The following is an 18,238-nucleotide window of genomic DNA, read 5'->3' on the forward strand; positions in this document are numbered from 1 at the left end:
TGAGAGGGTGTAATAAAATATCACGTTTTTCCACCCGAACTCCCTCCATTTCTGTGAACTGGTACACTTCCATTGATACCTCCATATTATTGACGATTACCTTTTGCTTTTACATTATTTTTGTCCTCACATTCCTTTTATTATTTTAGAAACATAGAAAATAGGTGCAGGAGTAGGCCATTCGGCCCTTCGAGCCTGCACCGCCATTTATTATGATCATGGCTGATCATCCAACTCAGAACCCAGCCTTCCCTCCATACCCCCTGACCCCTGTAGCCACAAGGGCCATATCTAACTTCCTTTTAAACATAGCTAATGAACTGGCCTCAACAGTTTGCTGTGGCAGAGAATTCCACAGATTCACCACTCTCTGTGTGAAGAAGTTTTTCCTAATCTCGGTCCTAAAAGGCTTCCCCTCTATCCTCAAACTGTGACCCCTCGTTCTAGACCTCCCCAACATCGGGAACAATCTTCCCGCATCTAGCCTGTCCAATCCCTTTAGGATCTTATACGTTTCAATCAGATCCCCCCTCAATCTTCTAAATTCCAACGAGTACAAGCCCAGTTCATCCAGTCTTTCTTCATATGAAAGACCTGCCATCCCAGGAATCAATCTGGTGAACCTTCTTCGTACTCCCTCTATGGCAAGGATGTCTTTCCTCAGATTAGGGGACCAAAACTGCACACAATACTCCAGGTGTGGTCTCACCAAGGCCTTGTACAACTGCAGTAGTACCTCCCTGCTCCTGTACTCGAATCCTCTCGCTATAAATGCCAGCATACCGTTCGCCTTTTTCACCGCCTGCTGTACCTGCATGCCCACTTTCAATGACTGGTGTATAATGACACCCAGGTCTCGTTGCACCTCCCCTTTTCCTAATCGGCCACCATTCAGATAATAATCTGTTTTCCTATTTTTGCCACCAAAGTGGATAACTTCACATTTATCCACATTAAATTGCATCTGCCATGAGTTTGCCCACTCACCCAACCTATCCAAGTCACCCTGCATCCTCTTAGCATCCTCCTCACAGCTAACACTGCCACCCAGCTTCGTGTCGTCCGCAAACTTGGAGATGCTGCATTTAATTCCCTCATCCAAGTCATTAATATATATTGTAAACAACTGGGGTCCCAGCACTGAGCCTTGCGGTACCCCACCAGTCACCGCCTGCCATTCTGAAAAGGTCCCGTTTATTCTCACTCTTTGCTTCCTGTCAGCTAACCAATTCTCCACCCACACCAATACCTTACCCCCAATACCGTGTGCTTTAAGTTTGCACACTAATCTCCTGTGTGGGACCTTGTCAAAAGCCTTTTGAAAATCCAAATATACCACATCCACTGGTTCTCCCCTATTCACTCTACTAGTTACATCCTCAAAAAATTCTATGAGATTCGTCAGACATGATTATCCCTTCACAAATCCATGCTGACTTTGTCCGATCATTTCACCGCTTTCCAAATCTCTCTCTCTATCTCTCTCTCTCTATCTCTCTCTATCTCTCTCTCTCTATCTCTCTCTATCTCTCTATCTCTCACTGTATCTATCTACCTCTCTCTCTCTGTCCCTCCAGCATGTGCTGGTGTACCCGCTGGTCTCGAAGAGCCCGGTCTGACTGTCTCTCTCTCTCCGTCCCTCCAGCATGTGCTGGTGTACCCGCTGGTCTCGAAGAGCCTGGTCTGACTGTCTCTCTCTCTCTGTCCCTCCAGCATGTGCTGGTGTACCCGCTGGTCTCGAAGAGCCCGGTCTGACTGTCTCTCTCTCTCCGTCCCTCCAGCATGTGCTGGTGTACCCGCTGGTCTCGAAGAGCCCGGTCTGACTGTCTCTCTCTCTCTCTCCGTCCCTCCAGCATGTGCTGGTGTACCCGCTGGTCTCGAAGAGCCCGGTCTGACCGTCTCTCTCTCTCCGTCCCTCCAGCATGTGCTGGTGTACCCGCTGGTCTCGAAGAGCCCGGTCTGACTGTCTCTCTCTCTCCGTCCCTCCAGCATGTGCTGGTGTACCCGCTGGTCTCGAAGAGCCCGGTCTGACTGTCTCTCTCTCTCCGTCCCTCCAGCATGTGCTGGTGTACCCGCTGGTCTCGAAGAGCCCGGTCTGACTGTCTCTCTCTCTCTCTGTCCCTCCAGCATGTGCTGGTGTACCCGCTGGTCTCGAAGAGCCCGGTCTGACTGTCTCTCTCTCTCCGTCCCTCCAGCATGTGCTGGTGTACCCGCTGGTCTCGAAGAGCCCGGTCTGACTGTCTCTCTCTCTCCGTCCCTCCAGCATGTGCTGGTGTACCCGCTGGTCTCGAAGAGCCCGGTCTGACTGTCTCTCTCTCTCCGTCCCTCCAGCATGTGCTGGTGTACCCGCTGGTCTCGAAGAGCCCGGTCTGACTGTCTCTCTCTCTCTCTGTCCCTCCAGCATGTGCTGGTGTACCCGCTGGTCTCGAAGAGCCCGGTCTGACCGTCTCTCTCTCTCTCCGTCCCTCCAGCATGTGCTGGTGTACCCGCTGGTCTCGAAGAGCCCGGTCTGACTGTCTCTCTCTCTCTCTGTCCCTCCAGCATGTGCTGGTGTACCCGCTGGTCTCGAAGAGCCCGGTCTGACTGTCTCTCTCTCTCCGTCCCTCCAGCATGTGCTGGTGTACCCGCTGGTCTCGAAGAGCCCGGTCTGACTGTCTCTCTCTCTCTGTCCCTCCAGCATGTGCTGGTGTACCCGCTGGTCTCGAAGAGCCCGGTCTGACTGTCTCTCTCTCTCTCCGTCCCTCCAGCATGTGCTGGTGTACCCGCTGGTCTCGAAGAGCCCGGTCTGACTGTCTCTCTCTCTCTGTCCCTCCAGCATGTGCTGGTGTACCCACTGGTCTCGAAGAGCCCGGTCTGACTGTCTCTCTCTCTCCGTCCCTCCAGCATGTGCTGGTGTACCCGCTGGTCTCGAAGAGCCCGGTCTGACTGTCTCTCTCTCTCTGTCCCTCCAGCATGTGCTGGTGTACCCGCTGGTCTCGAAGAGCCCGGTCTGACTGTCTCTCTCTCTCTCTGTCCCTCCAGCATGTGCTGGTGTACCCGCTGGTCTCGAAGAGCCCGGTCTGACTGTCTCTCTCTCTCTCTCTGTCCCTCCAGCATGTGCTGGTGTACCCGCTGGTCTCGAAGAGCCCGGTCTGACTGTCTCTCTCTCTCTCTGTCCCTCCAGCATGTGCTGGTGTACCCGCTGGTCTCGAAGAGCCCGGTCTGACTGTCTCTCTCTCTCCGTCCCTCCAGCATGTGCTGGTGTACCCGCTGGTCTCGAAGAGCCCGGTCTGACCGTCTCTCTCTCTCTCCGTCCCTCCAGCATGTGCTGGTGTACCCGCTGGTCTCGAAGAGCCCGGTCTGACCGTCTCTCTCTCTCCGTCCCTCCAGCATGTGCTGGTGTACCCGCTGGTCTCGAAGAGCCCGGTCTGACCGTCTCTCTCTCTCCGTCCCTCCAGCATGTGCTGGTGTACCCGCTGGTCTCGAAGAGCCCGGTCTGACCGTCTCTCTCTCTCTCTGTCCCTCCAGCATGTGCTGGTGTACCCGCTGGTCTCGAAGAGCCCGGTCTGACTGTCTCTCTCTCTCCGTCCCTCCAGCATGTGCTGGTGTACCCGCTGGTCTCGAAGAGCCCGGTCTGACCGTCTCTCTCTCTCTGTCCCTCCAGCATGTGCTGGTGTACCCGCTGGTCTCGAAGAGCCCGGTCTGACCGTCTCTCTCTCTCTCTCCGTCCCTCCAGCATGTGCTGGTGTACCCGCTGGTCTCGAAGAGCCCGGTCTGACTGTCTCTCTCTCTCCGTCCCTCCAGCATGTGCTGGTGTACCCGCTGGTCTCGAAGAGCCCGGTCTGACTGTCTCTCTCTCTCTCTCCGTCCCTCCAGCATGTGCTGGTGTACCCGCTGGTCTCGAAGAGCCCGGTCTGACCGTCTCTCTCTCTCCGTCCCTCCAGCATGTGCTGGTGTACCCGCTGGTCTCGAAGAGCCCGGTCTGACTGTCTCTCTCTCTCCGTCCCTCCAGCATGTGCTGGTGTACCCGCTGGTCTCGAAGAGCCCGGTCTGACTGTCTCTCTCTCTCCGTCCCTCCAGCATGTGCTGGTGTACCCGCTGGTCTCGAAGAGCCCGGTCTGACTGTCTCTCTCTCTCCGTCCCTCCAGCATGTGCTGGTGTACCCGCTGGTCTCGAAGAGCCCGGTCTGACTGTCTCTCTCTCTCCGTCCCTCCAGCATGTGCTGGTGTACCCGCTGGTCTCGAAGAGCCCGGTCTGACTGTCTCTCTCTCTCTGTCCCTCCAGCATGTGCTGGTGTACCCGCTGGTCTCGAAGAGCCCGGTCTGACTGTCTCTCTCTCTCCGTCCCTCCAGCATGTGCTGGTGTACCCGCTGGTCTCGAAGAGCCCGGTCTGACTGTCTCTCTCTCTCTGTCCCTCCAGCATGTGCTGGTGTACCCACTGGTCTCGAAGAGCCCGGTCTGACTGTCTCTCTCTCTCTCTGTCCCTCCAGCATGTGCTGGTGTACCCGCTGGTCTCGAAGAGCCCGGTCTGACTGTCTCTCTCTCTCTCTCTGTCCCTCCAGCATGTGCTGGTGTACCCGCTGGTCTCGAAGAGCCCGGTCTGACCGTCTCTCTCTCTCTCCGTCCCTCCAGCATGTGCTGGTGTACCCGCTGGTCTCGAAGAGCCCGGTCTGACCGTCTCTCTCTCTCCGTCCCTCCAGCATGTGCTGGTGTACCCGCTGGTCTCGAAGAGCCCGGTCTGACCGTCTCTCTCTCTCCGTCCCTCCAGCATGTGCTGGTGTACCCGCTGGTCTCGAAGAGCCCGGTCTGACCGTCTCTCTCTCTCTCTGTCCCTCCAGCATGTGCTGGTGTACCCGCTGGTCTCGAAGAGCCCGGTCTGACTGTCTCTCTCTCTCCGTCCCTCCAGCATGTGCTGGTGTACCCGCTGGTCTCGAAGAGCCCGGTCTGACCGTCTCTCTCTCTCTGTCCCTCCAGCATGTGCTGGTGTACCCGCTGGTCTCGAAGAGCCCGGTCTGACCGTCTCTCTCTCTCTCTCCGTCCCTCCAGCATGTGCTGGTGTACCCGCTGGTCTCGAAGAGCCCGGTCTGACTGTCTCTCTCTCTCCGTCCCTCCAGCATGTGCTGGTGTACCCGCTGGTCTCGAAGAGCCCGGTCTGACTGTCTCTCTCTCTTTCTCCGTCCCTCCAGCATGTGCTGGTGTACCCGCTGGTCTCGAAGAGCCCGGTCTGACCGTCTCTCTCTCTCCGTCCCTCCAGCATGTGCTGGTGTACCCGCTGGTCTCGAAGAGCCCGGTCTGACTGTCTCTCTCTCTCCGTCCCTCCAGCATGTGCTGGTGTACCCGCTGGTCTCGAAGAGCCCGGTCTGACTGTCTCTCTCTCTCCGTCCCTCCAGCATGTGCTGGTGTACCCGCTGGTCTCGAAGAGCCCGGTCTGACTGTCTCTCTCTCTCCGTCCCTCCAGCATGTGCTGGTGTACCCGCTGGTCTCGAAGAGCCCGGTCTGACCGTCTCTCTCTCTCCGTCCATACTTTATCCATACTTGAACTCGTACACTTCCATTGATACCTCCATATTATTGACCATCTGTTGAACCCAACCCCCTGCTATTTAGCTTAAAGCCCTATCCACAGCCCTAGTTATGTGATTCGCCAGGATCCAGGCCCCATCACAGTTCAGGTGGAGCCCGTCCCATTGGTACAGCTCCCTCCTTCCCCAATATCGGGCCAATTTCCCATGAATTCAGACCCACTTCTCCCAGATCAATCCTTGAGCCACGCATTTCTCTCTCTAATCTTCCTGACCCTGCGCCAATCTGCACGTGGCTCAGTTAGTAATCCAGAGGTGACCGACTTCTTGGTTCTGCTTTTCAATTCCCTCAGCAGACCCTCTGTCCTCGTTCGACCCGTGTCGTTGGTACCCCCATGGACCACGATAACTGGATCTTTCCCCTCCCACCGCAAATTCCTCTGCAGGTCAGGTAAGATGTCCTGAACCCGGGCACCAGGCAGACAACACAGCCTTTGGGATGGTCTATCCTCGCGACAGAGAAACTGTCTATTCCCCTGACTATATTATCTATCCGCAATTACCACCACATTTCTCTTCCCTCCCTCCTCTTGAATGGCTCCCTGAACTACGGGGCCACAGATCCTTCCTACAGCCCCCACTCTCATCCACACAGGGAGCAAGAATCTCAGACCTATTGGACAAGCCCCAGGGCCAAGCCTCCTCCAGCACTGTCTCCTGGATCCCACTACCCACCTCACTCGCAGTCACACCCTCTTGCCCCCGACCGCAGACCGGATCTGAGGCAGCCAGGCTAATGGGTGTGACGACCCCCCTGAAACAGAGAATCCAGGGAACTCTCTCCCCCTCCCCGATGTGCCGCAGTGTCTGAAGCTCAGATTCCAGGTTTCAGCCCCAGTTCCTCGGGCAGCCAACACTCGCTGCAGATGTGGTCACCAGGAACCACAGTGGGGTCCACCAGCTCCCACGTCATGCAGCTACAGAACACCACCTGATCCTGCATCATCCCTACTGTATTTAATTAGCTGTAATTTATTCAACCACTACAAAAGCCTTACCTGTGCCTCCTCGCCGAAGCCCCAAGTTCCCACTCCTACACTGGTCCACACGCACAGTGGCCGCTCCACTTTGACCCTGCTTCACTTTTATTTGCCCCGCTAATGAATTGCGAATCGATTGGTCTGCCGCTAATGTGCCAAGCCCCAACAAGCACTCCGTATATAAATTCTTCCCCACGACCTGTGCGAAGCGCTCTTGCTCTCGCTCTCTCTCTCTCCCCTCTCTCTCTCTCCCTCCCTCTCTCTCTCTTTCCCTGTCCCTCTCTCTACCCCTCTCTCTCTCTCCCCCTCTCTCTCTCCCTTTCTCTCCCTTTCTCTCCCTTTCTCTCTCCTTCTCTCCTTCTCTCCCTCTCTCCCTCTCTCCCTCTCTCCCTCTCTCCCTCTCCCCCTCTCTCCCTTCCCCTCCCCCTCCCCTTCCCTCTCCCCCTCCCTCTCCCCCCTCCCTCTCCCCCTCCCCTTCCCTCTCCCCCCTCCCCTTCCCTCTCCCCCTCACCCCCTCTCCCCCCTCTCCCCCCTCTCCCCCTCACCCCCCCTCTCCCCCTCTCCCCCTCTCCCCCTCCCCCCCTCTCCCCCTCTCCCCCTCCCCTTCCCTCTCCCCCTCACCCCCTCTCCCCCCTCTCCCCCTCACCCCCCCTCTCCCCCTCTCCCCCTCTCCCCCTCTCCCCCTCTCCCCCTCTCCCCCTCCCCCCTCTCCCCCTCTCCCCCTCTCCCCCTCTCCCCCTCCCCCCCTCTCCCCCCTCTCCCCCTCTCCCCGTCTCCCCCTCTTCCCCCTCTCCCCCTCTCTCCCTTCCCCTCCCCCTCTCCCCTCTTCCCCCTCTCCCTTCTTCCCCCTCTCCCCCTCTCTCTCCCCCCACTCCCCCTCTCCCCCCTCTCCCCCTCTCCCCCTCTCCCCCTCTCCCCCTCTCCCCCCTCTCCCCTCTCCCCCCTCTCCCCTCTCCCCCCTCTCCCCCTCTCTCTCCCCCCACTCCCCCTCTCCCCCCTCTCCCCCCTCCCCCCTCTCCCCCCTCTCCCCCCTCTCCCCCTCTCCCCCTCTCCCCCTCTCCCCCTCTCCCCCTCTTCCCCTCTCCCCTCTTCCCTCTTCCCTCTTCCCCCTCTCCCCCTCTCTCCCTTCCCCTCCCCCTCAACCCCCTCTCCCCTCTTCCCCCTCTCCCTTCTTCCCCCTCTCCCCCTCTCTCTCCCCCCTCCCCCACTCCCCTCTCTCTCCCCACTCCCCCTCTCTCTCCCCCTCCCCCTCCCCCTCTCCCTCCCCCCTCCCTCCCCCCTCTCTCTCCCCCTCTCTCTCCCCTTCTCTCTCCCCCTCTCTCTCCCCCCTCCCCCCTCTCCCCCCCTCTCTCTCTCCCCTCTCTCTCTCTCCCCCTCTCTCCCCTCTCTCCCCCTCTCTCCCCCTCTCTCCCCCTCTCTCCCCCCTCCCCCTCTCCCCCTCTCCCCCTCTCCCCCTCTCCCCCTCTCCCCCTCTCCCCCTCTCCCCCTCTCCCCTCTCCCCTCTCCCCTCTCCCTCTCCCTCTCCCTCTCCCTCTCCCTCTCCCTCTCCCTCTCCCCCTCTCCCTCCCCCTCCCCCTCCCCCTCCCCCTCCCCCTCTCCCTATCTCTATCTCTATCTCTATCTCTCTCTCTCTATCTGTATCTCTCTCCCTATCTCTCCCTATCTCTCCCTATCTCTCTCTCCCTATCTCTCCCTATCTCTCCCTATCTCTCTCTATCTCTCTCTATCTCTCTCTATCTCTCTCTATCTCTCCCTATCTCTCCCTATCTCTCCCTATCTCTCTCTATCTATCTATCTATCTATCAGTCGGTCCGCCCTATTGCTCTTCTCCAGCTGCGTCGCTGGTCTGTGTTGGGGCCCAGACGGTCGTGGCCCCTGGGTAGTCTGAGGGGTTAAAGGCTGATCTCTCTCCACCCAGCTGCTGGCCTGGTTCGAGGAGGGCGAGGAGACGGTCACCGCGTTCGTGGAACCCTTTGTCATCCTGCTGATCCTGGTGGCTAACGCCATCGTCGGTGTGTGGCAGGTAAAGATGGGGGAGTCTGCCGGGACCCCTGGGAGAGGGAGAGACCATGCATACTGTCAATGGGCACGGACCCCTGGGTGTTGGGGAGGGAAAGAGAGAGAGAGACAGGGCGTGGAATTGGTCGGGGTTCCCGTCCCTGGCCGCGGCCCGGGTTCCTGTCCCCCCATCCCTGACCGGTCACCCTGGGTCAGAGAGGGTGAGGAATCAGTCAGGGTCACTGTTACCATCCCTGACCGGTCACCCTGGGTCAGAGAGGGTGAGGAATCAGTCAGGTTCCTGTCCCCCCATCCCTGACCGGTCACCCTGGGTCAGAGAGGGTGTGGAATCAGTCAGGGTCACTGTTCCCATCCCTGACCGGTCACCCTGGGTCAGAGAGGGTGAGGAATCAGTCAGATTTCTGTCCCCCCATCCCTGACCGGTCACCCTGGGTCAGAGAGGGTGAGGAATCAGCTGGGGATCCCATTCCCTGTCCCTGACCGGTCACCCTGGGTCAGAGAGGGTGAGGAATCAGTCAGGGTCACTGTTCCCATCCCTAACCGGTCACCCTGGGTCAGAGAGGGTGAGGAATCAGTCAGGGTTCCTGTCCCCCTGTCCCTGACCGGTCACCCTGGGTCAGAGAGGGTGAGGAATCAGTCAGGGTCACTGTTCCCATCCCTGACCGGTCACCCTGGGTCAGAGAGAGTGAGGAATCAGTCAGGGTCACTGTCCCCATCCCTGACCGGTCACCCTGGGTCAGAGAGGGTGAGGAATCAGTCAGGGTCACTGTTCCCATCCCTGACCGGTCACCCTGGGTCAGAGAAGGTGTAGGAACGGACAGGGTTCCTGTCCCCCCGTCCCTGACCGGTCACCCTGGGTCAGAGAGAGTGGGGAATCAGTCAGGGTCACTGTTCCCATCCCTGACCGGTCACCCTGGGTCAGAGAGGGTGAGGAATCAGTCAGGGTTCCTGTCCCCCCATCCCTGACCGGTCACCCTGGGTCAGAGAGGGTGAGGAATCTGCCGGGGTCCCCGTTCCCCATCCCCATCCCTGACCGGTCACCCTGGGTCAGAGAGGGTGAGGAATCGGTCAGGGTCACTGTTCCCATCCCTGACCGGTCACCCTGGGTCAGAGAGGGTGAGGAATCTGCCGGGGTCCCCATTCCCCATCCCCATCCCTGACCGGTCACCCTGGGTCAGAGAGGGTGAGGAATCAGTCAGGGTGCCTGTTCCCCCATCCCTGACCAGTCACCCTGGGTCAGAGAGGGTGAGGAATCAGTCAGGGTTCCTGTCCCCCCATCCCTGACCGGTCACCCTGGGTCAGAGAGGGTGAGGAATCGGTCAGGGTCACTGTTCCCATCCGTGACCGGTCACCCTGGGTCAGAGAGGGTGAGGAATCGGTCAGGGTCACTGTTCCCATCCCTGACCGGTCACCCTGGGTCAGAGGGGGTGAGGAATCGGTCAGGGTCACTGTTCCCTTCCCTGACCGGTCACCCTGGGTCAGAGAGGGTGAGGAATCAGTCAGGGTCACTGTCCCCGTCCCTGACCGGTCACCCTGGGTCAGAGAGGGTGAGGAATCAGTCAGGGTCACTGTCCCCGTCCCTGACCGGTCACCCTGGGTCAGAGAGGGTGAGGAATCAGTCAGGGTCACTGTTCCCATCCCTGACCGGTCACCCTGGGTCAGAGAGAGTGAGGAATCAGTCAGGGTCACTGTTCCCATCCCTGACCGGTCACCCTGGGTCAGAGAGGGTGTAGGATTGGACAGGGTTCCTGTCCCCATCCCTGACCGGTCACCCTGGGTCAGAGAGGGTGAGGAATCAGTCAGGGTCACTGTTCCCATCCCTGACCGGTCACCCTGGGTCAGAGAGGGTGTAGGATCGGACAGGGTTCCTGTCCCCCCGTCCCTGACCGGTCACCCTGGGTCAGAGAGAGTGGGGAATCAGTCAGGGTCACTGTTCCCATCCCTGACCGGTCACCCTGGGTCAGAGAGGGTGAGGAATCAGTCAGGGTTCCTGTCCCCCCATCCCTGACCGGTCACCCTGGGTCAGAGAGGGTGAGGAATCTGCCGGGGTCCCCGTTCCCCATCCCCATCCCTGACTGGTCACCCTGGGTCAGAGAGGGTGAGGAATCGGTCAGGGTCACTGTTCCCATCCCTGACCGGTCACCCTGGGTCAGAGAGGGTGAGGAATCTGCCGGGGTCCCCGTTCCCCATCCCCATCCCTGACTGGTCACCCTGGGTCAGAGAGGGTGGGGAATCAGTCAGGGTCACTGTTCCCATCCCTGACCGGTCACCCTGGGTCAGAGAGGGTGAGGAATCAGTCAGGGTTCCTGTCCCCCCATCCCTGACCGGTCACCCTGGGTCAGAGAGGGTGAGGAATCAGTCAGGGTTCCTGTCCCCCCATCCCTGACCGGTCACCCTGGGTCAGAGAGGGTGAGGAATCGGTCAGGGTCACTGTTCCCATCCCTGACCGGTCACCCTGGGTCAGAGAGGGTGAGGAATCGGTCAGGGTCACTGTTCCCTTCCCTGACCGGTCACCCTGGGTCAGAGAGGGTGAGGAATCAGTCAGGGTCACTGTCCCCGTCCCTGACCGGTCACCCTGGGTCAGAGAGGGTGAGGAATCAGTCAGGGTCACTGTCCCCGTCCCTGACCGGTCACCCTGGGTCAGAGAGGGTGAGGAATCAGTCAGGGTCACTGTTCCCATCCCTGACCGGTCACCCTGGGTCAGAGAGGGTGAGGAATCGGCCGGGGTCCCCGTTCCCATCCCTGACCGGTCACCCTGGGTCAGAGAGGGTGAGGAATCAGACAGCGTTCCTGTACTCCCCCGTCCCTGACCGGTCACCCTGGGTCAGAGAGGGTGAGGAATCAGACAGGGTTCCTGTCCCCCTGTCCCTGACCGGTCACCCTGGGTCAGAGAGGGTGAGGAATCTGGACCGTGTGTGTGTGTGTGAGTGGGAGATACAGATAGTGTCCCTGGCTTGGTCTGGATGGTGGAGTTGGTTGTGATATAGATGCTGTCCCTGGTCTGGACCGTGTGTGTGTGTGTGTGTGTGTGTGTGTGTGTGTGTGTGTGTGTGTGTGTGTGTGTGTGTGTGTGAGTGAGAGATACAGATCGTGTTCCTGCCCTGGCTTGGTCTGGATGGTGGAGTTGGTTGTGATATAGATGCTGTCCCTGATCTGGACCGTGTGTGTGTGTGTGTGTGTGTGTGTGTGAGTGAGAGATACAGATCGTGTCCCTGCCCTGGCTTGGTCTGGATGGTGGGGTTGGTTGTGTTACAGACGTTGTCCCTGATCTGGACTGTGTGTGTGTGTGTGTGTGTGTAAGAGTGAGATTCAGATCGTGTCCCTGCCCTGGCTTGGTCTGGATGGTGGGGTTGGTTGCGATACAGACGCTGTCCCTGATTCCGACCGGTTTTCAGGAGAGGAATGCCGAGAACGCCATCGAGGCCCTGAAGGAGTACGAGCCGGAGATGGGCAAGGTTTACCGGCAGGACAGGAAGACCGTCCAACGCATCAAGGCCAGGGACATCGTTCCCGGCGACATCGTCGAGGTCGCAGGTCAGCAGGGGTCGTTGGGGTGGAGGGAGGGACGAGGGAGTCACCTCAGTTTGATTTTAATTTAATTGTATTCGTGTATACTGTCAAACAATTCAAAGTTTGTCTGGTCAAAGCTCAGTGCACGCAGTAGGGAATAACTTATGAAAGTAAGTTTAAAATATACAGATGCGGGATCCCCTATGCAGCGCTCCTGGTAAATGCCCCTGACAGACGGGAGGGAGAGCCCTCTGGTCCTCTCGGCCGATCTCAGGGTCGTTTGTCGGGATTTTCCGCTCCGATGCTTGGCTGGCCCCCGTACCAGGTGGCGGTGAGAGTTGTCGGGACGCTGTCAATGGTGCTCCTGTGAAACGTGGGAACGCTGGGCGGACGGGGGTGGGGGTGGGCCTTATTTGCCTCAGTCTTCTGTTCCTTCCTGTTCAGGGAGGCGATGTTGAGGGACTGTGAAGGAGGGAGGGAGATGAGAGGACGAGGGAGTGGGGAAGAAGGGGAGGGTGGCGACGGGATGCGGGAGAGCCGAGGTGGGGGGGGGGAAGGGCATCATTGACGCAGGGAGCAGGAGAGAGAGCTCTGGGATCCTGTGGGCAGACGATAGGAGGGAGAGGGGGAGGAAAGTGCGGTAAGCTTTTGGTATCTTCTTTAATAGAATAAGCTTGAAAAACCTTCGTGTTCCATTGGTTTCAGTTGCCTTCTGTTGGTGCTTGAAAGCTGTCCAATCGGTACAGCAGGCGGTGAAAAAGGCGAATGGTATGCTGGCATTTATAGCGAGAGGATTCGAGTACAGGAGCAGGGAGGTACTACTGCAGTTGTACAAGGCCTTGGGGAGACCACACCTGGAGTATTGTGTGCAGTTTTGGTCCCCTAATCTGAGGAAAGACATCCTTGCCATAGAGGGGGTACAAAGAAGGTTCACCAGATTGATTCCTGGGATGGCAGGACTTCCATATGATGAAAGACTGGATCGACTAGGCTGGAATTTAGAAGATTGAGGGGGGATCTGATTGAGACGTATAAAATCCTAAAGGGATTGGACAGGCTAGATGCAGGAAGATTGTTCCCGATGTTGGGGAAGTCCAAAACAAGGGGTCACTGTTTGAGGATAAAGGGGAAGCCTTTTAGGACCGAGATGAGGAAAGACTTCTTCACACAGAGAGTGGTGAATCTGTGGAATTCTCTGCCGCAGGAAACAGTTGAGGCCAGTTCATTGGCTATATTTAAGAGGGAGTTAGATAAGGCCCTTGTGGCTAAAGGGATCAGGGGGTATGGAGAGAAGGCATGTACAGGGTTCTGAGTTGGATGATCAGCCATGATCATACTGAATGGCGGTGCAGGCTCGAAGGACCGAATGGCCTACTCCTGCACCTATTTTCTATGTTTCTATGTTTAACTTCCCACTGATTTAACACCTTCTCTGTTTTCCTTTTACGTTGGCTTTGACTGCCCTTATCCGTCAATGTCGCATCATCCCAGCTTTGCAGTACTGTTCTTCTTGGGGATTTTTGTATTCTCGTGCCTTCTAAGTTGCTCCTGGAAACTCCAGCCATTGCTGCTCCGCGGTCACGCCTGTGTAATGCTCAGCTCTATCGGCTCGTGTTCACCTAGGGGAAACCCCGCCCGCCCGCCAAACCGTGTCTCACGGTCGCTTCGTTGCTGTGTAATGCTGCCTGGTACAAACTCACACATCAATTATCGGGCAGCACGCAACGTACACTTGACAGATCGCACTTTATAAATCTTACCGGGGGCTATGAGATTAATATAAGAGAGAAAGAAAAAGGCGCCAGACTTATCAAAGTTCAACTTCTTCGTGCACACAAGTTGGGGCTCAAATAACGGGGTCTTCTCTTCACCCTGCGATCCCCTCCGACCCCCTCGACTCGCCGCTCGGGACCGACCACAGTGATCGAACAGACGTCCTCCTTCTTCGGGTCTTCTCCCGAAAACCCCCTCCCCCAAACTTTATACTTCATACTTTATTGTCGCCAAATAATTGGTACTAGAACGTACAATCATCACAGCAATATTTGATTCTGGTCTTCCCGCTCCCTAGATTACAAATATTAAATATTAAAAATAGCAGAAATTAGTAAATATTAAAAAATTAAATTATAAATCATAAATAGAAAATAGAAAAATGGGAAGTAAGGTAGTGCAAAAAAACCGAGAGGCAGGTCCGGATATTTGGAGGGTACGACCCAAAACCGGGTCAGGATCCGTTCAGCAGTCTTCTCACAGTTGGAAAGAAGCTGTTCCCAAATCTGACCGTACGAGTCTTCAAGCTCCTGAACCTTCTCCCGGAGGGGAGAGGGACGGAAAGTGTGTTGGCTGGGTGGGTCGTGTCCTTGATTATCCTGGCAGCACTGCTCCGACAGCGTGCGGTGTAAAGTGAGTCCACGGACGGAAGATTGGTTTGTGTGACGTGCTGGGCCGTGTTCACGATCTTCTGCAGCTTCTTCCGGTCTTAGGACAGGACAACTTCCATACCAGGTTGTGATGCATCCTAGGAGAATGCTTTCTACGGTGCATCTATAAAAATCAGTGAGGGTTTTAGGGGACAGGCCAAATTTCTTTAGCTTTCTCAGGAAGTAAAGGCGCTGGTGGACACACGATTCCTGGCCGTATGAGACAGAATATCACCCAGAAAAAGAATAACATTGGTTATTTCACTCCCTTATCCATAATATAACCCAAACAAGCTGCTAGAAAAAGAACCCGTCTCAGCAGTTCACATCACAGAGAAGCCATTTTAATTATAACATAACAAAGAAGCCATTTTGATTAGCCGACACAGTAACATAAAAGAAGAAACCCCTTACACGTGTAAATGTTCTCTTCCAATCAACCCTGGTCAGCTCCTATCTCACTCCTCTGTAATTCCCTTTACTCTACTCTAGTCATAGTCATACTTTATTGATCCCGGGGGAAATTGGTTTTCGTTACAGTCGCACCATAAATAATAAACAGTAATAGAACCATAAATAGTTAAGTAGTAATATGTAAGTTATGCCAGTAAATTATGAAATAAGTCCAGGACCAGCCTATTGGCTCAGGGTGTCTGACCCTCCAAGGGAGGAGTTGTAAAGTTTGATGGCCACAGGCAGGAATGACTTCCTATGACGCTCTGTGCTACATCTCGGTGGAATGAGTCTCTGGCTGAATGTACTCCTGTGCCCACCCAGTACATTATGTAGTGGATGAGAGACATTGTCCAAGATGGCATGCAACTCTGACAGCATCCTCTTTTCAGACACCACCGTGAGAGAGTCCAGTTCCATCCCCACAACATCACTGGCCTTACGAATGAGTTTGTTGATTCTGTTGGTGTCTGCTACCCTCAGCCTGCTGCCCCAGCACACAACAGCAAACATGCTCGCACTGGCCACCACAGACTCGTAGAACATCCTCAGCATCGTCCGGCAGATGTTAAAGGACCTCAGTCTCCTCAGGAAATAGAGACGGCTCTGACCCTTCTTGTAGACAGCCTCAGTGTTCTTTGACCAGTCCAGTTTATTGTCAATTCGTATCCGCAGGTATTTGTAATCCTCCACCATGTCCACACTGACCCCCTGGATGGAAACAGGGGTCACCGGTACCTTAGCTCTGCTCAGGTCTACCACCAGCTCCTTAGTCTTTTTCCACATACTATACTACTGGCAGCTGGATAGTAATTCCTATGCTTGGCAGGTTCAGAGACCGTATGACACATTGAGAGGACTAGCCAACCGCTACACGCAAAACCTGCAATACTCCAATAATAGCAGCCGAGAAAAGAAGCAACTCCTTTGCACGGTCATAGTCATAGTCATACTTTATTGATCCCGGGGGAAGCTGGTTCTCCTTCTGAGGTTTCAGGGTGAACTTGGCCATATTATGGTCACCCATTCCCTAAGGGTTCCTTCTCCTCGAGCTCCCTAAATCAATTCTTGATTCATTTCCACAGTGGGAGACAAGGTCCCAGCCGACATCCGCCTCACGTCCATCAAATCGACAACACTGAGGGTGGATCAATCCATACTCACAGGTAGGGCGAGAACTGGCTGGTCCGTGTTCCTGCTCCCCCATCACTGCCCGGTCTCCCTCAGTTAGGGGGGGGGGGGCCGTCATTTGGAGTTACTCCTCCCCATGAATGCCCAGTCAATCAGCCTTCGGTTCGAGAGAGAGAGAGGGGAGTCAGCCAGGGTTCCTGCTCACCCAGAGGGTGGTCTGTCTGCGGAACGAGCTGCCAGAGGAAGTGGCTGAGGCAGGTACATTGACGACACTCGGACAGAGACACAGATAGGAAAGGTTTAGAGGGATACGGGTGGTCCGTTGGTGGTCCGAGCTGCCAGAGGAAGTGGTCGAGGCAGGTACATTGACGATACTCGGACAGGGACACGGATAAGAAAGGTTTAGAGGGATACGGGTGGTCTGTCTGTGGAACGAGCTGCCAGAGGAAGTGGTCGGGGCAGGTCCATTAACAACACTCGGACAGGGACACGGATAGGAAAGGTTTAGAGGGATACCAGATATATGTGGTCAGATGGGAATCGGGGCTGGCAGAGACCAGATGGGCCAAAGGTCCTTTTCCCTTGCTGTACGTCTGGCGGATGGGCTGGTACTGTCGGGGAGCAGCGGGAAGGGTAGGGATTGGGGGGGTGGAGTTTGTGACTCTCCACTTCCCTCTGCGACCCACGTAACAACACTTTTCGTTAACCCTTTCCACACCTTCGTCCCCCCTCCCCGACCTCCCAGGGGAGTCCGTCTCCGTCATCAAGCATACAGACCCCGTGCCCGACCCCCGTGCAGTCAACCAGGACAAGAAGAATATGCTGTTCTCGGTAAGAAAAGGACGCTGAGGAGGTGGTGGGGGAGGGACAGGGACGGGGGTTAGGGAGGGAGAGGTGGATGCTGTTTCAACTCGGGGGTGGGGGGGCGAGGTCAGGGTTCAGAGTTCGATTCCTGCGCTCCTCGTGAGGAGACTTTGCGCGTCCTCCCCGCGGATTGCCTGGGTTTCCCCCCGGGAGCTGCAGCTAACTCCCGCGGTCTGTAGGTTAACCGGTGGTTGTAGATTGTCCCGTGGTTTGGTCAGGGTTAACGGGGGTTGCTGGCTGGTGTGGCTCGAGGGGCACTGTATCACTCAATAACTCACTGCGCTGTCCTCGGTAAGGGGGGGGCTGAGGAGGTGAGGGAAGGGAGGGGAGGATAGGATTGGAATATGCTCAGTAAGAGAGGGGGCCGGGGAGGTGGGTGGTGTGGGGAGGAGATGTTGGAGATGAGGGAAGGGAGGGGAGGAGAGGATTGGGAGGTGAAGAATATTCGGTTCTCAGTGAGAGAGGGGTTGAGGAGGGGGGTGGAGTGGGGAGGAGACGTTGGAGGTGAGGGAAGGGAGTGGAGGATATTCTCAGTAAATGAAGGAGGGTGAGGAGATGAGAGAAGGGTGGGGAGGAGAGGATTGGGATGTGGAGGATATTCTTGGTAAGAGAAGGGGACTGAGGAGGTGAGGATAGGATTGGGATGTGTAGAATATGCTCAGTTAGAGAAGGGGTCGAGGAGGTGGGTGGAGTGGGGAGGAGACGTTGGAGGTGAGGGAAGGGAGGTGAGGAGAGGATTGGGATGAAGAATATTCTATTCTCAGTGAGAGAGTGGTTGAGGAGGTGGGTGGAGTGGGGAGGAGACGGAGGTGAGGGAAGGGAGGGGAGGAGAGGATTGGGATGAAGAATATTTGGTTCTCAGTGAGAGAGGGGACTGGGGAGATGGATGGAGTGGGGGAGGAGACGGAGGGGATTGGGAGGTGTAGAATATTCTGTTCTCGGTGAGAGAGGGGTTGAGGAGGTGGGTGGAGTGGGGAGGAGATGTTGGAGATGGGGGAAGGGAGGGGAGGAGAGGATTGGGATGAAGAATATTCTATTCTCAGTGAGAGAGGGGGCCAGGGAGGTGGGTGGAGTGGGGAGGAGACGGAGGTGAGGGAAAGGAGTGGAGGATATTCTCAGTAAATGAAGGAGGGTGAGGAGGTGAGAGAAGGGTGGGGAGGAGAGGATTGGGATGTGGAGGATATTCTCGATAAGAGAAGGGGACTGAGGAGGTGAGGATAGGATTGGGATGTGTAGAATATGCTCAGTTAGAGAAGGGGTCGAGGAGGTGGGTGGAGTGGGGAGGAGACGGAGGTGA

The 18,238-nt window shown here is 56.6% G+C and overlaps 1 protein-coding gene across 1 annotated transcript in view; it reads left to right on the top strand.

Annotated features, from left to right (window-relative positions):
- Positions 1-18,238, top strand: part of LOC134341803 (sarcoplasmic/endoplasmic reticulum calcium ATPase 2-like) — a 117,232-nt gene that overhangs the window by 47,134 nt on the left and 51,860 nt on the right. Inside the window, exons 4-7 of the mRNA XM_063039736.1 lie at positions 8,460-8,564; positions 11,956-12,094; positions 16,032-16,112; positions 16,823-16,908. Coding sequence (XP_062895806.1) covers positions 8,460-8,564; positions 11,956-12,094; positions 16,032-16,112; positions 16,823-16,908 — 411 coding nt within the window. The remainder of the gene's footprint in view (positions 1-8,459; positions 8,565-11,955; positions 12,095-16,031; positions 16,113-16,822; positions 16,909-18,238) is intronic.

Source organism: Mobula hypostoma, unplaced genomic scaffold (assembly GCF_963921235.1).
Source record: "Mobula hypostoma unplaced genomic scaffold, sMobHyp1.1 scaffold_66, whole genome shotgun sequence".
NCBI lineage: Eukaryota > Metazoa > Chordata > Chondrichthyes > Myliobatiformes > Myliobatidae > Mobula > Mobula hypostoma.